At 43.6% G+C, this 26,708-nt stretch overlaps 1 protein-coding gene across 1 annotated transcript in view; it reads left to right on the forward strand.

The window, feature by feature from the left end:
* The window catches only part of SCRIB (scribble planar cell polarity protein), a gene marked incomplete at both ends in the record, with an annotated part of 119,655 nt that overhangs the window by 84,609 nt on the left and 8,338 nt on the right, over positions 1-26,708 (forward strand). Inside the window, 13 exons of the mRNA XM_081996305.1 lie at positions 2,700-2,750; positions 3,348-3,389; positions 4,250-4,375; positions 6,104-6,211; positions 12,840-12,887; positions 13,113-13,278; positions 16,199-16,367; positions 17,912-18,001; positions 18,308-18,496; positions 22,745-22,909; positions 23,595-23,734; positions 24,124-24,161; positions 25,019-25,093. Coding sequence (XP_081852431.1) covers positions 2,700-2,750; positions 3,348-3,389; positions 4,250-4,375; positions 6,104-6,211; positions 12,840-12,887; positions 13,113-13,278; positions 16,199-16,367; positions 17,912-18,001; positions 18,308-18,496; positions 22,745-22,909; positions 23,595-23,734; positions 24,124-24,161; positions 25,019-25,093 — 1,407 coding nt within the window. The remainder of the gene's footprint in view (positions 1-2,699; positions 2,751-3,347; positions 3,390-4,249; positions 4,376-6,103; positions 6,212-12,839; positions 12,888-13,112; positions 13,279-16,198; positions 16,368-17,911; positions 18,002-18,307; positions 18,497-22,744; positions 22,910-23,594; positions 23,735-24,123; positions 24,162-25,018; positions 25,094-26,708) is intronic.

Genomic DNA, 26,708 nt, shown 5'->3' on the forward strand with positions numbered 1-26,708 from the left:
GACAGCAGTTGCATGCTGATTGGAGGTTTATTTTGGGCTGTTTGTCTGTAAGTTTTCCTTTTACCACAAGTGCAAATTTTGAGATTGGGTCCTTTCTATCTAGAAGGAATGGGGTGGGGATGATACTCTGCATTCTACAATAGAAAGAGATCTAGATATTAATTTGCTCTGTCTTTAAAGATCCCCAGCTCTCAGTTGAAAAATAAGCCCAAATCTCAAAAGGGTGGCCATGTAGCTGCTCACAGAATGATTTAGGAGGGAAGGTCTGGTCTAAGACCACACTTGGAGCCAGTGCAATTAGATCAGGTTACTCAAGGCCATGCCCAGTTAAATTTTGTATACCTCTAGAGATGGAAAGTCTGTGTGTTTCTAGATGCCAGCTCCAATATTTGACTACTCTCAATTGTGATTTTTTTATTTATATTTTTTTTAAAAAAACTTGTATTTGGATGGAATGTCCCTTGTCCTTTGGGACAACAATGTCCCTTGGATTTGATGATCTTAAAGGTCTTTTCCAACCTTAATGATTTTGAGATTCTGTGTGATTGTTCCAATTTGTCATAGACAACACCCCTGATGTTTTTGTTTATCAGTGTTTTGGCACCGGAGGCTCAATGCCAATGTCCTTGCCATTAGCAACCCTCTGACTATAATGCCATCTGCTCTTCTAACTTAAAATCATAGGATCATTAAGGTTGGAAAGGACCTCTAAGATCATCAAGTCCAACCGTCAACCCAACACCACCATGCCCACTAAATCATGTCCCAAAGTGCCATGTCTACACGTTTTTTGAACACCTCCAGTGATGATGACTCTAGCACTTCCCTGGGCAGCCTGTTCCAGTGCTTGACCACTCTCAGTAAAGAAATTTTTCCTAATATCCAATCTATCCAATCTGGCACAACTTGAGGCCATTTCCTCTCGTCCTATTGCTAGTTGCTTGGGAGAAGAGACCAACATCCACCTCACTACAACCTCCTTTTGGGAAGTTGTAGAGAGTGATGAAGTATCCCTTCAGCCTCCTTTTCTCCAGACTGAACAACCCCAGTTCCCTCAGCCGCTCTTCATAAGACTTGTTCTCCAGACCCCTCACCGGCTTCATTGCCCTTCTCTGGACACGCTCCAGCACCTCAACGTCCTTCTTGTAGCGAGGGGCCCAAAACTGAACACAGGATTCGAGGTGCGGACTCACCAGTGCCGAGTACAGGGGCACAATCACTGCCCTAGTCCTGCTGGCCACACTATTTCTGATACAAGCCAGGATGGTGTTGGTCGTCTTGGCCACCTGGGCACACTGCTGGCTCATGTTCAGCCAGCTGTCTTGGGATGGGCTTCCTCAATGATAAATTGTTTGTCTTTAGAATCTAATGGTTTGTCGTTATCCAATTTCTGTGGCAACAGTGACCGCTTTGTCTTCTCATAGCAGTTACTGCTCTGACAGGGGAAACTTTCCAGGTGAAAACTGTTCACTTTCTCCTCCATGGGCTCTGAGAAGAATAAACAAGGTCTCACTAATGCATTCTGTGGAGTTAAGAGCACCCCAGGAGCATTTTTGCAGATGCAGGCATTTGCCTTTCCAATTTTAAGTTGAATGTCTTAAATTCCCTGTTACATAGCACTTGCTGTTATATGTAGTCTATTCTACCACTTCAGGTTTTTTGTATCATGAACTCTCTGTAGCTTGAGCAACATATTGAATAATCTATACAGATTTTTTTTTTCTTGTTTTTCTCTTTTATCTCTCTATTCAGAGATGCATATGCCATGAGAGATTCTATTAATTTCTTAAAGCATTTATAGCCAATGTCATGACTTTGTCCTTTAGGTCTTCAGCAGGTTTGATTACTGCTTTCATTTCTGAGCTCGAGTCTGTGGGTCATTTTGATAGCCTTTTTTCCTTACTTGTCTATGGCTGTTGTGAATTAGTGACTCTAGCAGTGGTTCTTGAAGATGCTGCGCTGTTAGTCTTGCTAGTTGCATTCTCAGCCCTGCATTCTGTACATAAGCTTTCTGTCCCTTTTACATAATTTAATACTTTTTGGATCAGAGCCTTCCACAGCAGTCGTCTGCATGTCAGGTACGGCATCTGGTGGATTTAGTTCTCTCTGGACAGTGAATGTTACACAAAATGGAACAGGTCCAGCAGATAATACTGAAGGACACAGGTCAGTCGCTAGCCTTGTGGCTTGTACAATTTCTGGGGATTCAGGAGGCTTGACCTTCCAGTTGTTGCTCCAGAGTAGAAGTTCCAAGGAACTGCATCTCTAATTCTCTGCTGCCATCTATTTTTAATGTGAATTCTTTGGTTTTGACATGATGTAGTCCAGACAGAATTTATAGGCTTATTTCAGAGCTCTCAGAGAATTACTGAAGGAAGTTGAATCCTTTGTCCCGAGGCTGGCGTCACGATGGTCTTGCCTGGCCTTGAGTTCTGGAAGCTTCTGGTGGGGGAGGAAGCAGGTTGGGGGAGGAAGGAGGTGTTTGTGGTGGGTCTGTCTGTGCATGCCAAGGAGGGCAGAGGGGCTTTCTCTGTGGCAGGCAGCAAGGAGCTGTGTGGGGGCACTGACAGCTCTGGGTGACTGCAGTCTCTGTGCTGGGAAAGGTGCTCGTCTCAGCCTCTCACGCGGAAAACACGGTCTCTTCATTTTCTCTCCCATTCTCTCCCCTGATGATCCTCCCTGGTGTTGCCCCTCTCCAGATGCCTGCAGCCCCTCGGCCTGCTCACCTCTCAGGCAGGGAGACCCGCTTTGTAAGTGCCTGTTGGTGTGCAGTGTGCGCTGCTGCTCCGTGCTGCTCTCACCCGGCACCGCTGCTCTTCGCCCTTCCTCCGGCTCCGCGTTCCCCAGGCTCTTGGTCTTGGCGTGCACCGAGGGCTTGCTGTGGAGGGCAGCGGCCGGGACGGCAGGCCGAGGCACAAGAGGCTGTTCCCTGCTAGCCACTGCTGAGATGGCATCTGTGAACGCTTCCTGGCAGAGAAGCTGTGGTGCTGATGGCTTTGCTCAAGCTCAGTAGCAAGTGCAGAGGGCAGGGGATGTAAATAAGGGCCAGGGCCAGCTGAGCTGGAGCGGAGACAGGGAGGGTGGGGGTCAGTGCCCAGAGGTGTGCGGAGAGAGTTGTGAGTGCCTCCTCACGTAGCAGAGGAACTGGGAGAAGCTCTTGCGGGTGGGCTCTGGACTGCTGCCCGCATGAAGAAGGTATGGAAGGGGTTAGTATGGGACTTCGTGGCTTTTCCCTGAACAGGGGAGAGGTGGGGGTTGGGAGTTTTCTGTTTCTTTTTGTACAGAGCCAGGTAAGCTAAAGGCTTCCGGTATGGACTCCAAATTTACACCTGTATTTCTGTTTTTAGGCTTCCATTAACTTCATTACATCGCAGGATGACAGTAAATCAGTAAGTACATCTGGCATGAGACTTTATTGTAGTGTCCCTATGCATTCTCCAGCACACAGAGCTTGCCTCTTCCTTCTGTGTGTGCTCAATTCCAGCTGTGCAAGTCTTACTGTTGGCTCTTACTCTGTCTGCTTCAGTCCTGCACTATAACTCAGGTTTGTACAAATGCACCGTCTTAAATATTGTCAGTGTGAAAACTTGATGCAAGTGTTTTTGCAGCTTTTATTCCTATTTACCCTTGCAGCCTTCAGTCATGTAGTTTTTGCTGGCTTGCTCAACTCCTGCCTCTACTCTCTTTAGTATTAGATGTTTTGTTCGTTTCCACACTGCATCCAACAGTGATGACATTTAGGTTAAATCTCAGACTCTTGTCTCTGCTCTTACGCCTGCATTTCTAATTGGATCCTGTCTGGGTCTTAGTTAATTTTCATCCCCAGCTTTTGCCAATACCCATTCCTGGCTGATGTTTCCCTACTGCATCTTGATGCTTACATTTTCCAAGCTTTGACATACTCATGCCATACTACTGCTACTTGTATGGCAGATTCTTCCTTGTGTCCTGGCCTTCTCTGTAACCTGTTGGTCCTATCGTGACCCTGACTTGTCTGAATCTCTTTGCCTGTCCAAAATACTTGCACCAGAGGCAGTTTGGTGTTTGCTTCAGTAGCTCTCCCTCCTGGTCTGGTAGCTGGAGTCAGCAGCACAGATGAGGAGTTGAGCTCAGGTGCATGAATTTGTCTTATTCACTTGCATGGCAGAGACATCTTGCTGCCCTAACTGCTCATTTCTCTTCTCTCTCTCCCTCCGCCCCCACCCCCGCGTCTGCCCTCCCCCTTGTTGTGTGATATTGACACAAGCAGACCAAGCCAGGTGTCATTCAGCCTCTTTCCCGAGTGCGACCAAATGCTGCCTCACATAATTCGGAGGACGGGGACAGCCCCAATCCCTTCCAGCAACCTGAGCTGTGCTTCAATATCCAGAACTCTGTAAGTGGCCTGCAGTTCCTTCTTGATAAGCTGTGTCTTTCCATCCTAGGTTGCTATAGTGCCACTTTTTCTGGTGGGCTGAACACACCCTCCCAGTAGTGATTTTATAGTTTAAAGATCACACGTCTTAACTAAAGCTGGTCTTGTGTATGTGTCAGGCTGGATGGGTAGGAGCCCATGCTCTTCACAAGTAGAGTCACGGTCAGTGCATCCCATTCATCTAACATAGATGAGCCTCACCAGCCTGCCTTGTGTCTTCACTTGCCCATTCAAGAAATTAGCGTTGTTGAAACTGTATTGTGGCTGAAATCCCCAGAGCAGTTACAGTTTTAGATCATTATTTATGAGGTGGTGTGTTCTGTTGGGGCATAAATCTTTCAGAACCTTTGTCTATCAATGTCTTGCATCTTGGAGCAAAAGCCAATACCATCTTGCTGATAGTAAGTTTTATGATTTGTAAAATGATTGTTTTTGAAAGATTCATATTCCCTGGACTGTATGTTGATGGGAGAGAAAGATTCAGTTATTTTGGTCTTTGTCATGAGAGAAGACTTGTATACCTGCCCTTCTGTTTTTATTGAAGCTTGTATGACATGATACCAAAATAGAGACCTGATTTGCAGGCAAGCAGCTATATATAACCCATGTAATTGGCCAAGGTTCATGTATTTTACAATCTTTTCTGATCTTGATGTTCTTTGGCCTATGCAGAAGGGAACATATCAAACAACATAATTTAGTCTCAGTCCAGGACAAAGAAAAAGCACAAACATCAGAAACTGAGTTAGTGCAGCTAGAGGGATTGAAAGAATGAAGCAACTGTAGGGGATTTGCTTTCTAGTAGAAAGGAAGGTGGTGGTGTCATTTCCCCCCTACTTCCATTCATTTCTGTGATGCTTTGAGCAGGTCATCCCAACTCTTCTTTCCTGAATGTGATAGGAGGTATCAAAGGGAAGATAGGTGAGGAAAAGATGAGCAAAAACAAGTGACAAATAGTAGGGGTCCTCTTGGACCTTATCAGATGTTTCTGAGTAAGTGGAATTCTGTGAAGGGAAAATTTGAGATCAAAGGCAGGTCTTCTCCACATCATAGATCCCTGAATGGGTTGCTGATTTGGTTTAGGAGACTGTGACCATTAGCCTTGAAATATGTAGAAGTACACACTGGTCATTTTATAAATGGAAGTGCAATAGCCACTGCAAAAAACAAATGAGACTAATAGATCCCTTCCCATGAATGAGGCCCCTTTAGTCAAAAATGCTAGATAAGGCTAGGGCTTATCTTTAATTTTCTAATAAACTAAATGTGCCTTGTTCAGTCCTAAGTAGGGGTCAGCTGTATAGCTGTCCTATTCCAGCCCCAAGAACCCACTGATTCAAGTAGGCACATGCTAGTTGAATTGGGTAGAAATCCTTAAGGACTGTGACAGCAATATGGCCCCTTGGCCAAGAGATCAGTCACAAAATTCTGGTCAAGTCAGTGAGGATCTGTACCACTAGAAGTATCATTCCTCCACCATCCAAGAACTAAAATGGAGCCGATACATGTGCTGCTGTATATAGCATGTATACAATACACTGCTCATGTTTCTGCCGAAGGCTGTAGGAGCTGTTCCTTGTATGTCCCACTCTTCAGGCTTTGCAGGCTGAGAGTTGTGCTGTGTTTCCCCCATGTTTGGTTCTTTATAACATCTGTGGTTATCTTTACCTTCTGTCTTTGTCCCTGTAGCAAAAGCCACCTTCACCACCCTCTCCTGATGAGATTCCCATCAATGTCAAGCAAGCATACAAGACCTTTGCAGCAGTGCCCTTGTCACACCCTCTGCTTGAGACACAGGTAACTAGTGCTGGCTGGGGGGGATGTTACACAAACAGTGGTACAAACAGAAGACTGAGCATTGCAGGTGAGCAAGGGAAGTGTGAGAATAGGAAGGAGGTAGTGGATTGTTTCCTACAAAGAAAGCTGTTGTGAAGGAGGGACATGTTGAGGTTCCCTTGTAAGTTGGAGTCTATTCACGTTGCAGACAGTCGCCCTGTCCATAAACATATCAAGTCTTGGAAGTCGCTGTTATTCTCCCTGGACATTGGGTTGCTGTTGTATAACTGCGCTGTTCTGATATAAAGAAACTCTCTGAACTTCCAGAGTCTAGCGCCAGGCTAAACCTGTTCGGAGGAATTTTTTATTAGATTTTGATCTTTAACTTTTAACTATTCCATTTCCTCTCCATCTATTTGAATCATGGAACCATTCAGGCTAGATGAGGCCTCTGGAGGTCATCTGCCTTGGTCCTCCATGCAAAACAGGGCAACCTTTGAAGTTGTATGAGGTTGCTCAGGCCCAGTCACTTGAGTTATGAATTTCCAAAAAGGGAGGTTCTGAGGTCACTGTGAGCAGTCTCTTCCAATGTATGACCATCTCTGCTGTTAAGTTCTTTTTCAATATGTTTTATCAGGATTTCTTTTATTGCAACTTGTGTTTATTGCCTCTCATCCTTTTGCTGTGCACTTCTGAGGAGTCTGACCTTGTGCTCTCTTACACCCCTCCAGGAAGTTGAACACAGGAATTAGATCCCCCTCTTCTGAGCCTCCTCTTTTCCAGGCTCAACAAGCACAGCCTTCTGAGCCTGTTTTCAAATGTCATGTCCTGCAGCCCCCTAAATCGTTTTGGTGGTCTTCCACTTGACATGCTGCAATTTGTTAGAATCATAAAAGTTGGAAAAGACCTCTACGATCATCAACTCCAACCATCAACCCAACACCACCGTGCCCACTAAACCATGACATAACTACTCCTAACTCCTTTCTCTACAGAGTAAAGCAGGATCAATCACTAGAAGTGATTTACCTAAAATGTTTTACTTAACATTTAAAAGTATACATAAGTAAACTGTTGCACAGTCACTATAACCCAGCATAAATCTGTGCTGCTACCAAAAGGAGTACCCTCATTTTACCTCCCCCACACCAGCTTTTCCAACACCCCTAGAGGGAGGAATAAGAACTAGGAAAACAGGGACAGGCTTCTGGCTGGAGCACCCTTTCTATCAAATTTGTGCTGCAAGTACAGCCTTATTTACCATAGCCCAGATGCAATGCAGTAACTTGTTACCCACACACACTACCTTTTTCAGCTACTGTGGCTGGACCCAGAAAAGTATGACCAATTACACCTTTAGATAGGCGTTACTTACAGCAGTGTAATCATACTAGAAAATTAATTTATTGCAACAATTCTTAAGTAAAACCACTGCAATTTCAGTTAAAAAAAGAAATCCTTTGTCCTTCCCAGGTACAGCTCTGCCAGAATTTGTAATGAAATAATAAAAAAAAATGCCCCAAAGAGGGTGGTAGAAATTTCTCACACTGTTATGATCATCAGTCAGTAGAACCCGAAAGGTTGTGGGGTTTTCTTATTTTTTTGTTTCCTTTCAATTTCCTAGAAGACTTTGAAGCCAATATTACGGCCCAGCTAAAGTATTTCTATTTCAGAGTATCAGGATGCTGGCTGCAAAATAATTCTGATTTTATGAAAGGACATTGGAAAATAATTGGTAAGCAGTGGATAAGAGTAGTTCCGCACAAAATTCAGCCACTTCAATGATTACCAAAATGAACGTTTATTAATTCCATTTTTCTTTCAAGAATGCTACTCAGCTATCAGTGCAAATTTTATGATAAGCAATTCACTTCACATCTTAGTAAGACTTTGCATTTACTTTAAAACCCTCAACACTTCACTGTAACTGTAAAGTGAAAGGGAAATTCCTATTCTAATGAAACCAGTTAGCTAATGAACACACCTTCAGAATAAGCTTTCTGAAGCTCAGAAATAAGCTGGCTTAGAATAAGCTTTCTTTTTAATAGCTTCCTCATTAGGCAGTTGGCAAGTTAAAAGAATCTATGGTGATTATAAAAATTTAAGTCTTTACAAAAGCATGTGTTAAACACTTTGTAACAGAGATTTTGAGGAATTCGTTATGTATGTTATTTATGGGAGGAAAGAAAACAAAAATCAAAGATAAATAGTTTTCACATTTGTAATAAAGAATATGTAGAATAATAGCACAATTCAATAGGTTGGGACAAATATTTAGAAGAAAAACCTGAAGATTATCCAGAAGAACTTAAATTTTATTAAATATATTACTTGTTAGATAATATCTCAAAGAAAATCATAAGGATCTAAACATACATGCCTCAGGGTGACAGTTAGCAAGATGCAAATATTCCTTGGACAGAGCTGCATATGGTACTTCTCTAGTGAGGGAGAAGAAGGATGTCCCAACACCACAAAGAAGACGGAACGATGAATACAAAAGGGAAAGTAAAAATTACCCTAGAGGACTTAATTTTCTTTGGGTGAAGACAGAGGTTTCTAAAGGGGTGATGCTGGATGTCTGCTAAAGCTCACATTATGTAATCCTTAGCTGAAGGGTTCCCTTTAATTCCCTTATCTTCTCCCTCCTCCTGGAAGAGAAGAAAAGGGAATTAAGGGAAATCTTGGACCCAACTGTTTAGAAGCCAACTCTATCACCTTCCTCTAAATAATCCTGCAACTCTTCCCACACTTGTATATGGAGTAGAGCATCAAGAGCAAGACAGGGTCTCCTGGCTTATGCCTCTACTCAGAGCACTGCAGCTGTGTTCACCAAGTGGCGTTTGGAACACTGAACTGCCTACGAACAAATCCATAATAAGGGTTCCGGGCCCCATAAGCAGCTCAAGAGAGCTACAGATTTTAATTCTGACCTGGAGGGAAAATACTGCCCAAAGCTGTCAAAACTACAGGCAGAAATCAATTGAAAAGACATCATGATGTAACAAAGGTCTAAAGGTAACCTCTAAAAACAAAACCCCACACCAAAAAAACCCAAAGGAAAATGCGGGGGGGGGAACAACAGATAGGGAGAGAAGCTGACATTGGACCCAGTACCTGTGACTAACCAAAATACAACATACCTTTTTATTCAATTCAAATATAGTATTAAAGAATTATATTGCACAGTTATGTTTCTTTAGTTTGGTCTTTGAAAATTTCAGGACATATATCCCACATCCCAAAATAAACAGCAAATTTTATTTTCTAAGTGCTAAAAATAACTTTTGTGCTTGTGTAACACATAAGAATCAAGGAGAGTAGTAGAGAATATTAACTGTAGAATAAGTCTTTACAGATATCACAGGTCACTAAGATCACATAAGCTACATTGCACCTGAGCTGGCATGAAGTAGTTCAGGATCTACTAACCGCTCGTGGCATCTTTGATATAAAACTAGACAAATCCATGGACAAGAGGTCCATAAATAGGTACTGAAAGGAAGAGGTAGGGGGATGTCCTCTAATATCCTCAGTCCAACAACTGTGGATGCTAGGAGTGCATGAAGGGAGTGAACTGCAGAAAGCAACTAAGCCCAAATGCTCTCCCCAGGCAGAACAGCGTGTGCCGCTGGGACTGACAGAGGCCAAACACTTGTCTAGGCAGACCCAGTGGGGTATTTCTTATATACTCATGCTTTAGGAGATACATGGCTGGGCTTGACATATACCTTAAAAATTTGCAGCCGTGGGTAGGTTCCTGATAAATTTGCTTAGTCATACGCACCTAGTTAGTGCACATAACCAAGCTCTCACAAATCTTACCCGACAGTAACTACCTATTGTTAACAGGTGTAAACAACCTCTACAAGATTGTTGGCATATTTCACAGATTACTTTGAGGGCTCATCTCGTTTCTTAAAAAAATCGTTAAAGACATTAAATATACAGCTCCTGGTTTATAACTCAGAAGATAGCCAGTCCCATTAAATCTCTCACTGTGTAAATGTGTCAGGCAGAAAAACACTTTCAAAGCATAATGAACACATAGGTTGAATAATCCTACATCGTCTTGAAACAGGCCCCTAAGAACAGCTTTTATGTGAATTTTGAGGAAGTGGTAATAATTATGAAATGCCTTGCCCCACCCAATTCTTCAGTATAAACATGGGCAGTTCTTCAAAAAAGGGATTTTAATCATACTCATGCCTGACATGATACAAAATACTCTCCAATCAAGACACACTTTTGAAATAAATTAGTGGCATTCTGGTACTGGGGAGCCCCAGACTGGGCACACTGCTCTTGTAAGTGCTGAACAGAGAGGAAGGATTGCTTCCTTGGACCTGCTGGCTGCGCTCCAGCAGCCAGTGTGTGGCCAGCCCCTGCTCTGTAAGGGCGTTGTTCTGGCCTGCGTTCAGCATGCTGTTGAGGCATCACCCATGCTGTCTCCCCTGCCTGTCCTTCCTGCAGAGTTTGTGTCCATGCATGGCAGCACTCCAGTTATGTGGGATCTCTGGAGCTGTCTGTCTATAGGCAATCATACTATCACTTCATTTACTAGCCTAAAGCAGCAAAACACTGTTCCCTTTGATGCCTCATGTTTGGAAAGATCCTCTGGTCTCTCCATTATCTTACTGCTTTCCTTTTTTCCTGTTCCTATCCAAATTCCTGCTGGCACATCTTTTATGCAAATGAGATCCTATTTAACAGCTTTCTTTCTACTGTGGTATTGTTTCTTTCTTTCTGAATCTTAATTAAAAATACCTTTCCTTACATGCCAATAGATCACTCTCACCTTTTCATAATTGTGCTATACTGGGAGCTATGGCTGTTCTGCAGTGACTTGTGACAACTTTGTGTTATATCTAAGCTAATCCTGTTCTCCCACTGTCTACCTGGTCCTGCATTGATGCTCATCTGGCCTCAAGTTGATCTGGTTTGGTAAACTAGTATGGGTCACAAGTCTTTCTTTACTGTTTGTAGGGTTAATTTTTAGCTTTATAGATAGATTTACTTGGAGCTAGATGACTGTCAGTAGAAGCTTGGGGAAGTTGTTAGCTAAGTCCAGGATGAAAAGGAAGTGGAACTTGTCTCTGTTGGCATCTGTGACCCACCAGATGACCCAAGTTCATGAGTCAGATTGTATCTTGTACATAGATGATTTCTCCAACTTCATAGTTTCTAGCTGATGTACTGTGGTTTACTGATCCTGAAGTAGATCACCTTGTATTTTGCACTATTAAGTTAAATAAAAATCTTTTCATCATCCTCAAATCAACCTGTCATTCCACGGTGATATTCCAGACTTCCTTGAATTTTAACAATGCTTGTCCCCATTCAGTGGAGTGGGATGAATGAAATCATTTGCAGAGGTCTCAGACAACTCTGCATTTCTGTGAATCCATATTCTGGTCTTTGCCATTCACAAATTTTATTCACACCTTCCTGGTTTCTGAGTGAAATTTGGCAATGAAAATGTTAAGCAAGGTTGGTCACAAAACTGATCTTTGAAGTCTCAGACAATTCTATGTAGGTCCTTTGTTTCAAAAATTACTTATATTATCAAAGAAGTGTATTAGGTTAATCTTCATTGCACTTGTTCCATTCTAATGATTTCTGTTTATTTTTGTTTTAATTATATTCTTTTGAGAATATTTGTCCTGTTGTAATTGAACGGAACGATAGCTCCGCTGCTCAAATTTTTTTTGCCCACTTCTTGATTTTTAAGAATATATTAGCTATTTTTAGACATGAACTGCTAGCCAATTAAAGAAGTCAATTAAAAATCCATGCTTGTCAGACTTGCAGTTTCACAAGTCATTTCCTTCAGAATTGTTGAACAGTGATTATCTTGTCCTCGCAGGGGAGTGTATTGAGCTTTTAGATTTTCTTTTGTTAGCAGCAATAATTTCTATTTCTAGACATTTGCTTCTTAGCTAGAAGCTTTTTTCTTTTTTTTCCCTTCTTTCCTTCTCTGTTATTGTGCTCCTTACTTAGACAAAATTAAAACTTCATATTAGTTTTTGGAGTGCGTTTGAATAAAGTTGAAGTTGAAGGTAGTCTACTTGTTCTCTTCTTGTGGTTCCTTTGCATTTGTAGAATTAAACAACTTTCATATTTTTAATAACTTTTTGGCGGTTCTCATTTTACCCTTACTGATTTCCAGTTCACAGATGGATTTTGTGCATCAGTTTCTTTTTCTGCCCCTTGTACTTCTACTTATCCAATATTCTGTTATTTATTCTGGTAAATACGGATTTCTTTCTTTCCTAAGGGTGTTTCTACTTCTTAGAAGGAAATTTTTGACAGTTGCATCTTTGATTTAAAGAAAGTCTGAGCCTCCATCTTAAGCTAAGCTCCTGTTCTTCACCTATTTCACCATGTTTTTCAGTTTCTACCCTTTTAAAAATTGTCACCATCTGTTTCTGCTTAGCCCTCAATTTAACATAAATCCTTATTACTCACAATTGCTAAGCCTAAAGTGGCATTGTCTTGTGTTAATTCTGCAACTGTTTTGCGAACCGGTCTGTCAGCTAATGTCTGGGACTGCTGCTGTTTATGTGGTATTGGTGACACTGGGCTGGAGAGCAGGAGCAGAGCTAGAAAACTTTCTTTTTAGAATGTGCCTGTTTCTCTGTGTTCTTAGGAGTTGCCTGGTCAGACCAGCACAGAGAATCCCAAAACTGCCCCAGAGGTGAGTTCTGATGGCTGGAGCTGGAATTAGGATGGGGACTTGCAGAGGATTCAGGCTTTTGGGGCTGTGGAGGTGGAGACAGGATCACAGGGAAGGGCTGGGGAGGAGGAGGAGGGTGTGGAGCACATCGTTGGGGTGGGCAGGTGCAGGGTATGCGTTGGGGGTGATGTGGGAGGGAGGTTTGGCTCAGTCCCTCTGTGGGCAGTGCTGGTGTGGCTCTCGCAGGTGGCCACGCACAGCCCCAGTGGATTGCACAGCCCTGAGCAGAGGTCCTTCCGCGAGAGGCAGAAGTATTTCGAAATTGAGGTGAAGCAGCAGCAGATGGACAAGCCTCCCAAGCGTGTCTCCTTGGTAGGAGAGGATGACCTGAAGAAAATGAAAGAAGAGGAAGGTATGTTGGTATCTGTGCAGGGAAATTTGGCCTGTTAAGTGAATCCTTTCTCGGTGGGAGGCATGAGAGATCATACACACCAGAAATCCAGTACTTCCAAAAGCCCATGGGTGGTTATTCATAAGGCCTGGTAATAGCTTGAAGTTAAGGAGTTTTGTGGATGCTCCACTGTTACTGTGTGAACTGCTGGAAGTGCTGTGGTGTCAGGGTTTCCTGTAGTTGGTAAAGACTTCAATAACATTTTAAAAAGCTACTACAAATGATGATATTTCTTTGTAAGCTGCCCAGGCAGATATGCAGCAGCATGGGGTTGCCCATGGCATCTTTACATAGTATCTGACAGTAGAGCTTTTATTGCTTACTATGCTGCTCTGATTTTCACAGGGCTTGTAACAGGAGGGAAAATTACTGCTGTAGTTTTTGATGTCATTTCCTCCTGGTTGAGAGTTCTTTTAAAAGGGGATGAAGAACGATGTTAAGTGGAAAAAAGGGCTTCTACTGAAATCCTGTGCTGTTCCATAAGAAAATACATCTGGAATTGGAATCCTGGGTTTGGGAGCTGCGACTCTGTTGCTTGCAAAGATTATAATAGAATTTCTTTCGTAAATTTTTTGGCTTTGTTTTGTTTTCTCATTTTATAAATAGCTAGTCTTCTCTTTCCCACATTCCCTCCTGTATTCCTATTCAGAGGCTGTTTGTGAATTTGTCCAGAGCATTGGAAACCTTCTCATTTTCACGTAGTAGTTCAGGAACATGAATACATTTTAAGACAAGAGTAAGCTCATAAATGATAGGAAGGTAAGAAAAAGAAATTTCAAGTTGTCATTTTGGGTTTCTTCAACGTGATGTGGCCAAAAGAATCACAGGTCCAACATAAAAAGTTACCTGGGTACGTCAGAGTCTTACTGTTGGCTAAAAGAGAGGATACAAAGATCACAATATAAAGTATGGAAGGAGAAACTGTAGAGTAATGATGAGCTTCAGGTTTGCATTTCAGCTTGTTTTGAGATTTGCTAAGTGGGGTAGATGAGGAGAAACATCACCTCTAATCAGGATATCTCAGACTACTAGAATTGGGGGGGCGGGGAAATCCCTCTGGGGAAGAGAGATCCCATGGTGAAGATTGTCCAGACAATAAATTTAGTTCTTGCTTACTCAGGATGAAACATCCCAATCAAATATCTCAAAGTGGTAAGTTACATCCTCTGGATCTTTGCAATTCCAGCACTTATACAAAGATTTCCGCTGCTTTGGGCTCCACCTGCTAGAAAACTGCAGCATTAGAAATTTCAGCATATAGACACATCTACTTGCACAAGTGTTCTCTTTGCATTTGTTTATTTTAAAAACATTTAACAAAAGAGGCCAAGCAGCATTATTACTTTGTAGTTATGGTAGAAAGATCAGAATAGAATAGAGTATTTCAGTTAGAAGGGACCTACAATGATCATCCAGTCTAACTGCCTGACCAATTCAGGGCTGACCAAAAGTTAAACCATGTTATTAAGGGCATTGTCCAAATGCCTCTTAAACACTGACAGGCTTGGAGCATCGACCACTTTTCTAGGAAGCCTGTTCCACTGTTTGACCACCCTTTTGGTAAAGAAATGTTTCCTAATGTCAAGTCTGAACCTCTCCTGACGCAGCTTTGAGCGATTCCCAGGCGCCCTGTCTCTGGATCCTAGGGAGAAGATATCATCACCTCCTTCTCCATGTCCCCTCCTCATTGCAGAGGGCAATGAGATTGCCCGTTGGCCCCCTTTTCTCCAAATAAGACATACCCGGAGTCCTCAGTTACTTCTCACAGGACATGCCTTCCAGCCTTGTCACCAGCTTTGTTGCCCTCCTCTGCACGCATTCAAGTACCTTCACATCCTTCTTAAACGGTGGGGCCGAGAACTACACACAGTACTCAAGGTGAGGCCACACCAACGCTAAATACAGCGGGATAATCACCTCTTTTGACTCTCTGTGTTTAATGCACCCCAGGATGCGGTTCGCCCTCTTGGTGCCGGGGCACACTGCTGACTCCTATGGAGCCTGCTGCCAGCCAGCACCCCCAGATCCCTTTCTGCAGGGCTGCTCTCCAGCCACTCCTCTCCCCGTTTATACTTGTGGCCAGCGTTACTCTGTCCCAGGTGTGGAATCCAGCATTTGTGCTTGTTAAATTTCATGCCATTAATGATTGCCCAATGTTCCATCTATCTAGATCACTCTGCAAGGCCTCATGTCCCTTGAGAGAGTCAACAGCACCTCCCCGTTTAGTATTATTGGCAAACTTGCTAATGGTGCATTCAACTCCTGCATCCAGGTCATTGTTAAAAATACTGAACAGAACTGGCCCTAGAATTGAGCCTGAGGAACACCGCTGGTGACTGGTCGCCTGCAGAATACCTGCCTGCAGGCCCTTTTTGTCCCTGATCCTCTTGTGACCTATATGTCTTCCTGCCTAATGGTTCCCCCGGTCCACTGCCATGTATGGAGGCCTGTCACTAGCACTCCAGGCTTTGGTCTCTCCAGGAGGTGAGTGGGAAGATCAGACTCGACACATGTATGCAGATTCCTAGGGCTCTCCACTCTGGGGAAGGGGGCAGAAGAGTCTGCACACAACTTCCAGTTTGAGGATGAGTGTACTCAGCATGATGAATTGCTGGAAATGTGTCCTGTAGAGCGTCCAGGAATGGAAGTTTAGTGAATAAGGAAGGAGGGACTGAGGGAATGGTGTAGAGTTTGTTACATCTGAAATATTGGTGGAATGGAGGAGAAACAGAGGCATCCATGGAGAGGGTGTGGACTTAAAACAGCACAAACTTGCAGGGATGATGAGCATAAGGACCTGCCCAGAGGTCCTTAACCCCTATCCTTGTGGGGGTTTAGCGAGTGCTTTGTGGTATAAGATGAGTCTGTCTTATTTTGGCAGCTCGAAAACTGCAGCAGAAACGTACCCTTCTGCTGGAGGAAGAGGCAGAAGAGGATGAGATGGTGAAACAGGTGCCTGAGATAAACACGCAGTCCAGTGTCATCATTGAAGGAGTGGAGTACAAGATTGAGAGACTAAATGGAAGGAGCATCCAGGCTCCAGCAACTCGGTAAGAAAAGACTGGTAGCTCAGTACCACCCACATGTGTCAGAGAGGTCCCAGTATCAGTTTTTCAGAGAAGAGGGCTGGGCAGTATTTCTTCTTCAGCATAGAAGTGGGCAGGTTTTTACAGCTCTTTCTTTTCAGAAGAATAGCTCCTTTAGCTGTGCACTTGGGTATGTAGAGATGATGTTTTTTAGAGAGAACTAGTTCAAGATGAGCCCTGATGTTGAACCTAGGTTTGGGGTTTTTTAGGCTTTTGTTTCCTGCTTCTCCTGGACTTGTCCTCCAGGATATCTTGATGTTGTTTTTCCAATTCTTGGGCATAGAACTGGGGAATGAAAAAAGGCTTTTCATAAGCTTTCAAATAAAAAGAAGGTTGCACTAGAATAAAGCTGAACCTGTCCTTATCTGACTCTCTCTTCTGTGTCTTTGGTACAGACATTATTCTCTTCACACTTTTATTGTGAGTCTTACGGTGGATGAAAACATTTATCCTGTCATTTTGAATCTCATATCTTTCCATTGTTTCTGTCCAGTCTCTGTTGAGGAACTTCTCGCATAATGATTCCACCTCCTGTGCTGACAGGGCAACTCTAAGGAAGGACAGCAGCCAAATGCAAACCAGCTTCTTGGTTTGAAGTGAAGGCCTACTTATTCCTACTGTTTTTGTATTGAAATGTGGGAGGTTAGAGAACAGTAAGGCTGGATCTGTCAGATGACTTTCAGTTGCTTATTATTGATGCATTTATATTATTATATATATATATGAGCAAAGGCGAGGCAGTGGAATAGACTGAATTTGTGCTTCTTGAAAATTTTTTTTGTCATAGAAACTGAAATTTAATCAAAATAAACTTGAGCAGTAAAAATAAGGGCTCAGAGTCATGATAAACATTCTCACTGCCAACTGAGTCACAGTAGCTGTGCGCATGTTCTTAACCTGTGGAAAACACGCTTCTGTGACCTCCTTTCATTACAGATCAAACTGCATGTGCACAGCTTAAGAGTGCGATGGTTTTGGTTATGAGCATAAAGCCTCAGTGTGTCAAGCAGTTGCACACAGAGTGGCTACATTAAGAATCACTGTTTTGAGATCACTCAGGATTCACCCCTAGCCCAGATGTTCATTCACTTACAACCCAGGACAGTGATCCTTTGTTAACATTCATGTATATGTGTCATCAGCAAAGCAAAAAGCTGGAAGCAGCCAGGCTGCCCATCACGTAATGGCAGCTGGAAAGAGCCAGGCTAGAACCATGCAAGAACTTGTCAAACAACACGATGCATTACATTTGAAGAGTGTGTGTGTGTTAGTGGATGGTTGACCTCCAAATGAAGAAAATGAGTTCTGACATTAGGGAGTATGAACATTTATGAAATCAACAAAGGAAACGTTTGCAGCAACGGAGAAGGAGCTGTTGAGCAAAGTCATTAAGGGTTGCGTCTTCAGACTGAACTAGTCGTTGCTTTCTGGGGCTTGGATCTGTTCCGAACCTTTCTTGGGTGTGCCAGCCTGTGGTACTGTTAACTGACATGCTTGTTTTGCTCTAGGTCCTGTGAGGTCAATGAGAACAGCAGCTCACAGAGGAATTCACTGGAAGAGGGAATCAAGCCTGAACAGAGAACCAACTCTATGTCTGGGTAAGTGGATCAGCAGTGTCCTTTGCCTAGGAGCTGCCAGATGATGGAGCAGATGGCTCCTCCTTTTTAGCAGACATAGGGTATAAAAGGAAGGATTTTGTGGAGAATGGGAAACTGTGATCGGAACCAACTTCTTAAGAGAAACTCACCTCTGTTACATGTTCTTCCGTCTCCCAAGGTGATGTCCTTGGATGTGGTACTAAACAGTTGATTGGGGATGTCAGTCAGTTTTTATCTTGAAAACAAGGCAGATAAGAGTTGTGGTGGACCATGCCAGCCTACCACTCACTGTTCCTCTCTGCCCAGGTTGAGTCCATTATATCTTGGAGCAGGGGATCCAGTGGCACCTGTGCGGACAGCCAAAGCTGAACGGCGGCATCAGGAGCGATTGCGAATGCAGAGTCCTGAGCTTCTGAGTGGTCAAGAGAAGGAGCTTTCTCCAGCAGAACGTCGTGCTCTGGAGGCAGAGAAACGAGCAATGTGGAGGGCGGCACGGTGAGACAGAGGAATCTTCACTGTTCTCTTCACTAGGCTAGTTCAGGAAAAGGGGACCTGCTGTATGTCTTTTGGATTACATGGTATTAAAAACAGGGAATAAATAAGCCTTCCTAAGTCAGGTGTTAGTGGAGGTTATATAGTATCTGTTCAAACAGTGCCAAGCATCCGCCACTTGTCTGAGCTCATCTGCTTCTAACAGCTACATGGGTGAGATGTCTCTTATATTTCGACAGTGCTTGCACAATCATGAAGACAGTGAGGTTTTATAAAGAGGTAACTTAAACACCTTTCATGTGATGGTGAACGTACTCCTTCCCTCTCAGCCCACGGCTTCCCACCTCCTTTGTAACACATAAAAAAGGTGATATGTATTGAAGCTGCTAAGTGACATATTCAGAATGAAAAATTCCAGTGTTGCTAGACTGGAAAACTTGCTGAAGCCATGAAATTAGCCGGATGAGGGCATTCTTAGCCACACAAGGTGTTTCCTCAGCTATGAAAGAGTGATTAAAAACTGTTTTGGAAGAAGGAGAACTTCCTAGCTCAGAACTTAAGACTTGAAGCTAGTCCAGGCATTTACTGTGTCATATAATTCCTTTCAAAAATTAGTTAAGCTGCTCCTATAACTAATTGTAGTTTTCTTCCCATACCGTAGGAGGCATTCAAAGGACAATCTGAAACAGTGTCTCTTGAGGTTTGAATGAGAGCTTTAGAGGAACAGGGCTGCTAGTGACTCATCCTTGCCAGCCTGCTATATAAGACGCTGGAGGGATTACTGTGAGTTGTGATACCACTTGGCAATTCCAGTTTGTGCTTAGACATGGATGGTAACAGTGCCATCATCTTCTGGGGAGGCTCTGAGGATGAAGAAATACATAGTGGAATCCTCAATGAGAGATGGCTAATTATCTAGAGCTTTGAGGCTACAAAGCTGATCATTGTTACTTGATTGTGCAACAGATCTGCTTATGGTTTATTTAGAGCTGGACTAATGTTCCTAGTACCAGGGCTTTTGCCCTTCAAGAAAAACTTTATTGGTATCCTGCAGCTCTTTGCCTTGGATGATTCCTTTGCCTGGTCTGTCTCAGCTGGAAATTTTTTTCTGAAGCACTGCCTTAGTTTCACTGCACTGCCCTGTAATGTCAGAAAGCTGAACAGGTCACTGGAAAGCCTGTTTGTTATATGGAACCTTGATTTGGAAGAGATTGATTTCTGTCATCTTGTAGCATGTTTGTTAGACCTTTGAAGCTGGCCCTGCTTTGAGGAGCTTTTGGATCAGATTACCTCCAGAGGTCCCTTCCAACCTGAATTACTCTGTGAGTCTACACTTAGTAATCTCTCCTTCCCCAGCTCCCCACTAATGGGGATGCCTGCATACAGGCATAGTGACGAGTCAGGATGTCAACAGAATGTGCTCTGGTAGGGTTGTTTCTGTCCTGTGCTATTGTTTCATGCTCCAAATACTGTGGGATTCTGTCTGCTACTCTGATTCACTGAATATTCTGCTGTATTTGGCATCTCATGCCTGTTCTAGTTGATGCTATTCCCATGGTTTCTGTGTCACAACTTTTCAAGTGGCACTATTGGCAAATGCAAGTTCTGTATTTTCACATTAAGCCAGGAATAACCCTTTTACAAAAATACAAATGGAAGAGAATTTGTAAATAATGCCGGCCAAAACAGATGCATTGCCCTTGTGTTACAGGGCTAGAAGCTTTGTAGGTCTTGTGGAGCCAGGTGTGTGCTTACAAACCATCGCTCAGAAGAGGCTGGCTGAGACTCAGATGACCAGATCCGAATTCTTGCTCTGGCATATACTTCCTTATGATATTGAACAGATCACCGAGTCCTCCTGTGCTGCAGATGCATAGAGAGAGAACTGTAATAGCACTTCTCTGTCTCACAGGAAGGCTCTGAGTGTTGAATACATTAAAAACTGACTGTCAATATGATGCTGTGTAAGCACCACAGTGTTGTCAGGAGTAGACATCTTGCACAGAGTTACTGCTTAGTCTTGCACCCCTCAAAAAAAGGTCCACTGTTGTATTTGATCCAACAAAACAGAAGTTGTCTGTCAGGCTTCTCCTGAAAATCAACATCACTGTGCTTGGAGAGGCAGTAGAGGCTGATCTGTCATCCCTTCCCAATCAGATATGCAGAATTTTCTCTCCCTTGTGCCTCCATGTGAATAATATGTGCATAATATGTGAATTATGGGAATTATAGGGGAAGCCCCCACTTCATACGATGGGGCAGGTTTTATGAGGTAATGTCAGCTCTGATTCCTCCTAAGCATTAACAAATCCAAGGAATGCTGTAATAAAAGCTTTGTTTAAGATGGGTGTAGAAAGGAGAAACATGACATTGCGTGTGCAAACCTTTGAAAGCAAAGCCATTACAAGGACGTTGCTCATGTCACAGAATGTACACCACTCGCCTTGGTACTCAGTGTTCTTCCATGAACTTCTTGCTGTTGCCAGCAGATAAAGGAATCTGAAAAATGCTGGGGGGTGGGGGAGGTGTTAGGGTTTTTTAGATGATCACATGATTTGCCTGTAACATTACTGTACATCTGAATATGCTTTTTTGCTAGCTAGGATTTTGTTGAAATTGCTTAGGGCACAGTAAAAGTTCTACATTACACTGTATAGAAGGGTTAATGAGTGTTGAGTATAGTGGTTTTGCCCATTATGGGCAGGAGGGAGATCCCTGCATTCCAAACCTTCAGTCTCATCTCTTCTAAGCATGTTTTGTTCATAGAAAATGAACTAGTGAAGGGAGAGCCTTTTAGAGGTAAGAATGCATGACAAGGAGAAGCTACTTGCAGCTGTCTTGCTTTTCAGTTGTTAGATCCAGTGTTACTGTTTTTATGTTCTGCAGACCAGGTCCTTGGCTCCACTTTCTGCTTCTGATGCCAAGGTGTAGCTTTTTATTGAGTTCTTAGAGAAGTGCCTGGCTGATTCCTTTGGTAGGGTTAAGGCCTTGCTTATTTTGGCATTGGCAGGAATCAGTCAGTCACCACAATGTGCTCCTTTTTGTAAGATAGTATGGACTGTTCCCTGCTACCACAGATCTCCCAGGATGATCTGGTCTTCTGAGGATCCCACTTCTAGAACTGCTGTAACTGTGTAAGAGTAGGCCCAGTGACATGATGGCAGCTGGGGCTCAGGTCTTATTTCCAGGGGCCCCCAGGCAGCACTACATGTGTTGTGTGGGAGGGAGGACTGTATTGCCCTGCACATGGTGCTGCAGCCTCACTAACCTGTATTTTCTTGAAGTGCATGCCACTGATTTTATTACTTTCTTTCTAATCTTCTATCTTCTGCTTCTTTCCAGTTCTCTGGTCTGTGTGCTGTCACTCATGACGCCATCAGTTTGCACCTTCTTGGGCTTTCCCTTTTCTCCCTGTGTGACCAGTGCTCTGCCAGGACATGTGATGCGTGTGTGTGTCCCCAGCACACACACCTGTGCTCTGCTGGGACAAACACACTGGGATCCATGCTACATAAATGTTCTGGGCACACACAACCACTGACATTCATGCCATAGGAAGATGGTGATTAAGAATGTACAGGCACATACCGAGGGGGGCTGGTGTCCAGCAAGGGCTATATGCATCTTGGCAGTTTTCCTACCATGCACATACTACTTTACAGATGCTCTCACCTCTTCAATTGCATGTGTTGCAGGGCCTGTGGCAAATAGACCTTTTGTAATGTGCTTGTCCATTTTGCTTCCCCTTAAGGTGCATGCTTACAGGTGGTCAGATATATGTATGCAAATGTACGTTAAGAGAATATCAAATGTGTGCATGCACACTCACTCATGACCTGTACTCCCTCAGTCTGCTTCACACATACACACACACTTCTTTGTAACTACCTCCTGGGCCTTTTCCAGTGGTCTGTTGGGTGTTTCTAGTCCTATCCTAGTCTGTGAGGAGGGCAGTCTTTAGATGCTGAGGCTCGGAAGGCTACTGCTTCTGGGCATATCATGCCAGATTGCCCTCTGGAGGTTCCTGCTTATTCTGCAGAAGTTGATGTGGAACAGGATCAGATATAGGAGCCTGTTTTAATCAAGGCTACCCCTATATCAGACCCATATTTCTCCTTGCCAGGGTATATTCCTGTATCTGTTTCTTTCTTTCCCTGCGCTTGTCTGCTGCGATGTTCATCATCATCATCTCCTCTTCCTCCTCTTCCTCCTTCTCCTCCTCGTCCTCTTCCTCCTCCTCCTCCTCCTCAGATCCTCAGCTCTTGAAGACAGTATTAAACAGTACGAGCAGGATCTGGCCAGGAAGCTGTACCAGTCCCGACAGTGGGCACCTGCTCCCGGGGCCAGGCCAGCTCAGATGTCTAGTCCAATGCAGAGTCACGCCTCAAGAATCCCTGGGTCAGGAAGCCAATCCAGGTGTGCACAGCCCCCTCCCTGCCAGCTGCATGCTCAACAGTCCTGTCTGTATCCCTACATCCTAACGCAGTGCTCCCAGCTGTGGCCTGCCAGGGGTAGGGAGGAAATTTTAGTCGTTGCTGGTATTCATTTCCCTGAGGTCCCACAGACTACCAGCAGTTGTCTCAATGAGAATGGTGGGGAGGGATGCTGGGTCTGACTGGGAGAAGGGAGCAGACATATCTGAAGGCTGAACCCACTTTTTCTTAGCTATTTCATAATCTCCTGATGGCTGAAGAGAGTTAAGGTGCAACACACTGAGAACACAGAGGAGTGTAAAGCCCTGAGAACTGATCCTACTCATTTTGAGCCCCTGCAGTTCCTTTCCCAGTTTGGGTTGCTCTCCCATTGTATATGGCACCTCTGGAAAGGCCTGCAGCTTCTCAGTGCGTTGATGCTTACTTAGCTCTAGGCTCTTGTCTGTTCAACATGTATGATGGCATGTGTGTTTTAGGATGACAGCAAACCAAGCTGTTTTACTCTCCTGCTGAGTCTGGCTGCCTCGGGGAATTAAGATGCTTAATTTTGCCTTTCTGCATTCAGCCTGTTGACTGTGGTCTGGCTGCTGGGTGCAGAAGGCAGCGTTATTTCTTACTGAGAAGGCATTGTCTGATGTCTTTTTCTCCCTCCCTCATTTCTGAGATAGGATGAAATCACTTGAGCAGGATGCCCTTAAAGCCCAAATGGTTATTGCCAAGTCCAAGGAGGGGAAAAAACGCAACACGCTGGAGCAGCTGGCAGAGTCACCTTCACCTGTTCCTACCCCATCACCAACACCATTGGAAGGTACTGCATAGCTATGTCTTATCTCCAAGGGAAAAAGTTAGTGTTTCTCTAGCTTAACTTTCTTGAAAACAGACCTGTTGAAAGCAATTTTCTCCTTCAGCCTAGACTGGAAGGTCCTCTGGGGCATGTCTCAGCATAGGCCTGATCTATAGAAAACGTGAGAGAATATCTGAGGTATGGTTTCAGGGAATCAGAGCAGAAATAAAGCCAGCATCATGACTTTTAAAAAAAAAACCAGGAAAGAGGCATTTGTTCTGAGAAGGCAGTCTTTCCTGAGCGTAGTCTTTTATCACACTTAAATGCTGCTAAGTGCAAGGGGCAGATTTGGGGAAGTGTTGCATATAATACAGCCATTCACTGAAATAGTGCTCTTCTGTTATCTTTTGCAGATTGCAGTCCCAAAAACGTCACTTCACCGGGAAGGCTGGTATGACATAACTTCTGCTTGCTTTTGTTATCTCGCCTATAACAAAGGTTACTCAGCTCGGGTGTGGACCATGCATCTGGGCCATGGGATCCCTACTTAAATACTTAAGCCAGGTCTGGATGCATGATATACAGAATTATGAAGAGAGCACAGTGCTTGAAGCTCTGCCATACCCATTGCTAGAGGCATTCTCCCTTTTTTGAAACTACGATGTAACATCTGTTTACTCTTTCCTTGTTTTGTTATTTCATCCTTTTCCTGGTTCTTTACCTCCGTGTTCAGAAAGCCTTTCACTTCAGAGACTTTGTCCCCTTGTTTCCTCAACAGCATAAAACTGAGATCTTCAGCTGAAATCTCCATTTTAATTTTTCTAAGCACTGTATAAATGCAACAGAACATTGTTGCAGAGAACTGTCCAAATTAGTAAGACAGACAAATGGAAGAGCGGGAGTGGCTGCACAGAGAGGGGACCTAGTTTTGCCCAAGGTCACACGATACAGCCAACTCTGGATTGAAATCCTGACTGTGCTACAGGCATCAGGAATCTTACCATGAATTTTCCCATGAAAACAGGTTTCTTATCTAACTTGGTGTGCATGTGCATTTTATTGGAGCACATAATGTTTTCTCTGCAGCTTGGAACCCATGTCCTGACACCAGAACAACTAAAAAGACAATGTCCCAGAGATGCTTCATATTCAGAGGCTCTATCCAGGCACTCTTGGCACTAACTGAGAATGATACTCTGCTTCTGCTTTTCTCTCTGCATAGATTGCTAAGCTTGCTGCTGGTTTTCCATCCATTTCTCTCCCCTTACTCTCTCTTCTCTGTTTCTTCTCTTTTGCTGTCCCTTCTAGTCCATGTCTGAAAAGAAGTTTGACTACCGGGAATTTGCTGCTATTCCTTCCTCCAAACCTGTTTACGAAATCCAGGTATAAACTGCATGCTGAACCATCTATTAGATTGGTTAGGGTTTCATTGTGCCTGCACATGAAGTGATAACCTTCAGAGCAGAGGTTGAATGATTTCAGGAAGTCCCCTTCAGAGGCCCTGTCTGTGTGGGAGGCAATGACAACCAGCCATGCAGTATAATTGAGGGTTTAGTAGAGACTTCACTCAAGTGGAATTGTGAAAAAGTTGGTCCAGATGGTTTTAAAATTAATGACAAAAGCTTTGCAAATACAAAGCAGCTACATCTTCACCTCAATGGATCCTGAAATATTTTTAACTGAAAGATGAGAACTAAAAGGGAAGAAAAACCAATAGAAATGATTGCCAACAAATTGCAAATGTTAACATCAAACTGGAATGTATCCAGCATCCTGCCCAAGAAGCAGCTGTGGTAACCATTCTCCTATGTTGTAACTCTGCTGTAGATGAACTGTGAAATAATCACGTGGAAAGAGAACACCAAGTTGCAAGGGTGAGCGCCATGGCAAGGTTCTCCTCCTTCCTGAAAGAACCTCATATTCATTTAAACTGCTTTCTCATAGAATCACAGGACAGTTGAGGTTGGAAGGGACCTCTGGAGGTCATCTTGTCTAACTCCCCTGCTCAAGCAGGGCCACCTCGTTGCCCAGGACTGTCAATGGCCTTTCTCTTATTATCTGGGTTAGTCATTAACTGATTGCATTTGTGACAGCTGATTTGAGCAGATACCGTATGTCTGTAATTTTAAATTTTTTTTTTTGTTTTATATAAAGACAGTAAAGCAGATAGATACCTGCAGTTACATTTGTGCTGTGTGTGGAGAGCTAGCAAGTACTGACATGTTGGGCATTAACTTGCTGTCATGACACAAAGATACCAGGTCCGAGGTGTCATCCCCAAAACCAGGCTGATTTTAGCAGAGTTGCAGTTTGAGGATTCTTGGGCAGTTATACGTTATTTGTTGCATATTCTTGGCTGACTCCTTTCACTGGTAGTATTGCTCAGCCCTTGGCAGTCACTCATGTTTTTCTCTAAGAATCCCTTCCCTTTTGAGGTATGCACCTCTCCAGGTTCTGTACCAAGTGAGTTAGAGGGCTGGCTGCTCAAACCCTAGTAGCAGCTCTGGACTACCTGAGTTTCCCGAAGCCTGTACTGAGGCCACAGTGCAGCACTGGGTCTTCTTGCAGCTGAGAAGGTGCCTCCAAAGGAGGCTACACCTCCAAATCATCAAGCAGTTCCTCTGGACCTCTGTCAGCAGTGCAGTAACTAAGAGACTGTATTTCTTCCTGGCCATAGTCGCATAACTATGTCACTCACTTTGGATCAGCGCAGTGCTATTTTGGCTGGGCTGTGTTCCTCAGCAGTGCATGCCAAAGTCATCACAGCCCCCTGTGCTCTTCTGTTCATGAAGAGCATGGCTTCTACCATACATTTGCTTTATTTCTAAAACACTAAATGGGCTGAGATCATCCCCCGCTCTTTCTTGCCTCCTCCAAGTTTGCCGCTTGCACAAAATAGGCAAGTTTATATGGAAATGAGGGCTTCTTGTACTCTCACAGCTGTGAAATTTCCCCAATGCTTTATATATAAGTCTATAGAGACACCGTCCTATGACTA

The sequence above is a fragment of the Phaethon aethereus genome (genome assembly GCF_964289735.1).
Source record: "Phaethon aethereus genome assembly, chromosome: 2".
NCBI classification, from domain to species: domain Eukaryota; kingdom Metazoa; phylum Chordata; class Aves; order Phaethontiformes; family Phaethontidae; genus Phaethon; species Phaethon aethereus.